Source organism: Nannospalax galili, unplaced genomic scaffold (genome assembly GCF_000622305.1).
Source record: "Nannospalax galili isolate Female #2095 unplaced genomic scaffold, S.galili_v1.0 scaffold305, whole genome shotgun sequence".
NCBI lineage: Eukaryota > Metazoa > Chordata > Mammalia > Rodentia > Spalacidae > Nannospalax > Nannospalax galili.
The window spans coordinates 10,692,247-10,698,246 of NW_008356258.1; the positions used below are offsets into that span (position 1 = coordinate 10,692,247).

Below are 6,000 nucleotides of genomic sequence, written 5' to 3' on the forward strand. Positions count from 1 at the left end.
GTGGACTGTGTCTTCAGTAATGATGTATGCCTCTACAGAATTCCCTTAACTCTTAAAACACAGAGCCTTGCCAATTCATTGTTTACCAGCATGGTCTCTTATGACCTCTCTTCACTGGAGTGTAAACTGTTCTTGTATCTCCAATCTGTGCCTTTTATTCTTCTTGTTAAAATTTAAAGTACCATGTGTATATGTTGAAAAACACCCAACTGCAAACAGAAGAGACTATATGAAAATGAGTAAACTATCCAGGCACACATCTAAGAAACTTGAGCTCTTTAAAACAAGAGCATGTTTACTTTAATTCAGAAGAAAAAATAAAGTGCTGACTCATACCCAACCATTCTCCATTTCTGCAATCATTCTCCATCCGTACACAGTGTACTGAAATCCTCTGTTTATATCCAACTGTCTTGAAAGTCTGAGAAACTGGAGAGCTGGGACCTTGCCTACAATTTTAAAGTTTTGAGCACCTGGCACATATCAGGCCATCATTTCATATTTGCTGAAATATATCTTTATTGGTCTTTAAGGCCCAATAAATCATATACTGTAACACACCAATGATTTAATTCAGCTTTACATGCAAGGAAAAACGAGGCACTACATTTGTATGCTACATTTATAAACAACTATTGTAAAACACATCCTGACTTCAAGTAAGCTTAAAAATCTTAAAAGTATGCCTCTGGATGGAGGAAATCCTGCAGTTGTCCTCTACTGAAGGTCTCATCTCAGAAACAGAGCAGGTTCTTGCCTCCATTATGTCAATGGACAAATATCATTCAATATTAATAACATTGACTCACAGCATCCTACTCCCTACCTGCTGAGGCCACTGATAGCTCCAATGTTAATCTGCTGTTGTTTTTCTTCCTCTCTGTTCCTGGTGTTAAATGCTTCTCTTAGATTCTTCACTTGTTTTTATGGCCCTCTGTGGTCTCAAGGGACCTAGTCTAAGGTTCCTTTCCATGTCTCATTGTTTCCCTTGATTCCGACCTTATGTGAACCCCCCAACTCCCAAGGCTCAGTTCCTTCTCTCCTCAGTCTAATCTTATGATTCTTAGTTCTGGCTGCTCATCACAGACACTAAGAGAGCTCTATTCAAACCAGTCAAGCCCAGATCCCAACCTAGATCAATGGAGTCAACTTGAACTGAAATATTAGCACAGGGATTCCATGTCTTCACCTACAACCTTCTGATGCGGTTGACTACACTTCACAAGATTGCTGCTTGCACATGCTTACCCATCATTATGGTAGGCGTCTGCTCTCTCCTTTTATCCACAGTCTACCTTTCTTTAAAAACTCAATTCAGTGTCCTCCCACACAGTCCCAGCCCTCTGTAATCACACTTTATGTTGGCTTGCTTGAAGATGCAGAACTCAAGATGGGCCTGTTCAGATAGAATGTCTCCTAGCTGATCTTTCCACAACTGTTCCCGTCACCTCCCACCCATTTTCCATACAGCATTCCAACTTTCTAAGGGTAATCTTAGCAAAAAGATATGGATCATGTTACTCCCTATTTAAAACCTCCCAGTGAGCTTCTCTTTGTTCTCAGAACAAATCTTCCAACTGGCCCACATATTTCTGCCAAGTCTAACCCTTGCTTTGCTGCCGTCCTGAGACATCCTGTGGTTCAGTCCAATGGCGACCCTAGTTTGATGTGCTATTTCTGCCTCGGACGTGGATCAAATTATCCCTCTGCCAGGATGAACTCACACTCACCTTTTCAGCTTCACCTTGATACTGGTCCAAATCCATAGTTGTGCTTACATTTATGAGTAAGAGGAAGACAAATCACAAGATAAGTGTACTGGAAAGCAGGCCCGAATTAACCAAACTGGACCTTAATCCAAGCAAGTATCAGTTCACTTCCTCAGGAAACTCTTCAGCCCTCAGCCAGGGTTCATGCCCCAAGGACCTTGTAAATACTGTTTGTAGTAAACTGCTATATCATGAACTTCATGGAGGAAAGTGGGATATTAACTTTTTTTTGAGACAGGGTCTCATGTAGCCCAGGCTGGCCTCACACTGGCTATGTAATCAAGGATGACCCTGAACCCGAGTCTCCTTTCCTCCACCTCTCAAATGCTGGCATTATAGGTATATAATGTAATATATAATATAATGCTCCAGGATGCTAACTTTTTCTTTTTATCCCCACACCCTCATTTTTTTGAAATAGGGTCTTATTACATAGTCCTGGTACTTACTACATAGCTCAGGCTGGTCTTAAATTTAATGTTATCCTCCTGTATCAGCCTCTTGAATGCTGAGATTACAGGCATGCGTCATCACACCCAACAACTTTTTTAAATTGTACTTCTGGGCCTGGAGGGATGGTTCAGCGGTTAAGAGCACTGGATGCTCTTGCAGAGGACCTGGGTTCAGTTCCCAGCACCTACATGGTTGCTAACAACTGTCCCTAACTCCAGTTTCATGGGATCAGACACACTCTTCTGGCCTCTGAGGGGTTGCATAACATAGGTGCACTTACATACATGCAAGCAAAATACTCATACACATTAAATTAAAATAAATAAAATTTTAATGTATTCCTACAATATTTACTTTGTTATCACAACAGTGAATTACATTTATACTTTAGAAAACTAGAAAGTATGTTTGATCCCCAGTACCACGTATACACCAAAAAGGCACGAATATTGAATATTTAAAAAAATTATATAGTTGTTTTGATGACTCTCAGACCCTAGAATACAAGTTGCAAGATAAGTATATACTAGGCCTGTCCTGTCCACCACTATGACTACAGACTCGAGTAGTCAACAGAGGCAGCACCAAATCAAAGTGAATCCTGCTGCCTGAGAAGAACAGGACATGAAAAGTGGCGGGAGGCTGAGCACTGTCCTTGCCTAGAAAAGAGATGGCCCTCAGTGTAATCAAGAAGACGGGAGTGGGCCTCTGCACTTAGCATCCTATTCGAAGCATCTTGCTCCTCAAGAGTGACGCAGAAAGTCTATGAAATATGTATCTAGACTCACAAGAGGGAAGAGTCTTCCAGGGTACTTGTGTCTTACTTAACAGAAATAGGACCAGTACTAGAGGCCCCACATCTAGGAGCTATCAACACTGAAAAAGCATCAATTCCTCTAGCTACACTTTTCTGGTTAGGGTCCTCATTATTTACATTTGCTGTGGTTTGGACAAGTGTTCCCCTAAGGTCCATATGTTAAAGCTTGCTCCCCCATTTGCAAGCTGTTGGGAGGTGGAAGAGCCTTTAAGGGATACAGCATAGGGGCTGGGGGTGTAGGTCAGTGGTAGAAAGTACGGTCATATATAAGACCCTGGGCTTAATCCCCACTATCCTTAAAGAGGAGGAGGAAGAAGAAGAGGAGAAAGGAGGGAAAAAAGAGGAAGAGAAAAATCAGAAGAATAAATAATATATGGAGCCTGGTGAGAGGTTGTCTGGTTATTGGGTTGTGCCCTGAATCAGATATTGGAACCCTAGTTTCTTCTTCTGCATCTCTCAAAGTGAATGGCTTCACTCTACCGTATAATTCCTACCATAATATACAGTTTTGTCTAAAAATCCAGGCCCACCTGGTCATGTACTAGAACCCCCAAATCTGTGAGCCAGAATGAATATTTGCTCTCAATAACTTGATTATCTCTACGGTATTGTCATAGTAACAGAAAGCTGACTAACACGGTATGCAACACATACAAATTGAGATTTTCTTTTTCTTCTTAAATTTCTGCTCCATTTTCAAATTTACTCTGCAATCCCCTAAGTACAAGGACTTTTTCACAAATATTTTACATCCTTATGATCTGGCACAGTCCATAGAATAGTCCCTAGAAATAACGTTAACATTTTTTATCCAGGAAGATATTCAAAGCTTCATTGTTTCTCAGATACTTTCTAACAAGGTGTTTATATTTAAATAAGTATAGCAAATGCATGCTTTTATCACCAACAGTTGTTAAAGTTGATATCAGAATAACCTCTCTAATGGTTTTCTTTGCTAAGAAACACTTGATCAAGTATTTTCAGTAGAGGCAAGCAATGCTATTTAAGCATACAGGTTGGAATATTTAAAGACAGCATGTGCTTTTCCTGCAGTGCAGTGTAAATGTTTCTGTATAGCTTTCTATATATTTAAAAAAATTATTTTATGTATATGAGTGTTTTGTCTGCATATACGTAAGTGAATCTCATGGAAATGCAATGCCTGTGGAAAATCAGAAGAGGGCATTGGATCATCTGGAACTAGAGTTACGGATAGTCGTTAGCTGCCATTTGGGTGCTGGAACTGAACCCAGTTCCTCTGCAAGGACAGCCAGTGCTCTTAACTGCTCAGCCATCTCTCCAGCCCCTGTTTCTGTATTGCTTTAAATAGGGGCCATGCCTAATGAGTCACTTTAGAAGCTTCCCAGTAAGGTCTGGATGGTTCCTCCCAGGCTTTTGACAAGTAGCTTGAAGTCCATTTCCATGTGATATACCTCATGTTGGCAGAAAGACAAAAAGCAATATTTTTTTGTGCATACTAATAATTGTATCCTTCAAGAACTAAAATGGAGAAAAGTAGCCCCCTACCTCCAAAACTCCGTAATAGCAAAGACAATATTCAGTGTATAGTCCTGTAAGCCTTGCTGGCTAACTTCTTTCAGGGATCTGGGTTATATGCTCCTTTTAGACAGCATTTGCTCTTTTCCAATAATTTAACACACCTGGAGCTACACGTGTTTAATTGTTGTTAGAGGCTACCTTAAGACAATGTGAATTCAAGCCATTATGTGACTGCAGTAAGATTATGTTTATTAACCAAGGCTCCCCATTATTGTAGTTTCTAGGCCAACAGCATGAAATGAGATCTTTATAATAAAGAGAAAATTGTTTTTTTTTCCACAGAACACACTATTATAAAGTCAAAGCTGATCTGTTCAGCCACTGGCCATTCTCAATAGCTGTAGACCTGTATTTCTTTCCTCACCACAGTCTAGCAGTTTCTTGTGTTAACCAGACTTACTTTGTTGTTTTATTCTTTTCCCTAATTAAACTGGCAGACAGTAAAAACTATTTTGTTCATTAGAAATAAAAAGATCATTTTACTTTCTACACAAATCTATATGAAACAAAAATAAAATGATAGTGTGCTTTTGAAAGCTAAAAGATTAACTCTTCCTAATTTAGAAAGGGAGCCCACTAACTAATTTTAAATATATTCATATGTACTTACCATGGGTTTTGATAACGGTGGGTTAATTCATCAATAGCAAAAATACTTAGTTCGCCATGCTGTAAAAGGAAGAAAATTAACAAAATGTCATTTCCCAGTTGATAGGGACCAACGTGTAATGGTTTAAGCGTTCACTTTCCTCCCCAGAAAGGAAGTTAAGTTGGGAAACGGAATAGGAATGCCTAATTTGACTAAAGGAAAACCCAAGGAGGTTGTGCTTCCTGAACTGAAGAAAAGTTCAAGAAGCAAATCCCTATGAGCTCTGCCTCTGTTTGCATGGAGAGCACTGGGGTGCAGGGCTGGGGAGCAGAGCTCTCTAGACTTTGGTCCTCAAGCTCCTCCCTGTCTTTCTGATGCTAAGTAAGCAGCACTATGGACTGTTAGCCATCATTAGGCCTGTCGAGGGCTCTTCAGGTAGAAAATGTGTTGGCATGGGACAGGGCAGGTGTCAGAAGTCTGCAGCGCATCTGAAAACTCTTCAGAAAATATGTTCTATAGCATGGAAATGAAATCTTACACCCTCCTATGTGTACTTGAAGGATGTATGACTGCTATGTGCTGGTCACCCCCTCCCCTTCTGAATAAGCTTGGGAAATAAAGGTGTCACGTTCATATTCCAAGGGTTTTGGAATGCTAATCATTTCTCAGTTTTCCATACTATCACTGGAAAACTACGTCATGAAGTATTAGCAGAGACACTTGTACATCTATGTTTGTTGCCACTCTTTTCACAATAGCTAAGAGATGGAAGCAACCTAGGTGTCCCTCAATTGATGAGTGGATAATGAAAA

At 40.1% G+C, this 6,000-nt stretch overlaps 1 protein-coding gene across 1 annotated transcript in view; it reads right to left on the reverse strand.

Annotated features, from left to right (window-relative positions):
* CUNH4orf45 (chromosome unknown C4orf45 homolog) overlaps positions 1-6,000 on the reverse strand; it is a 116,539-nt gene that overhangs the window by 53,877 nt on the left and 56,662 nt on the right. Inside the window, exon 3 of the mRNA XM_008854344.1 lies at positions 5,210-5,268. Coding sequence (XP_008852566.1) covers positions 5,210-5,268 — 59 coding nt within the window. The remainder of the gene's footprint in view (positions 1-5,209; positions 5,269-6,000) is intronic.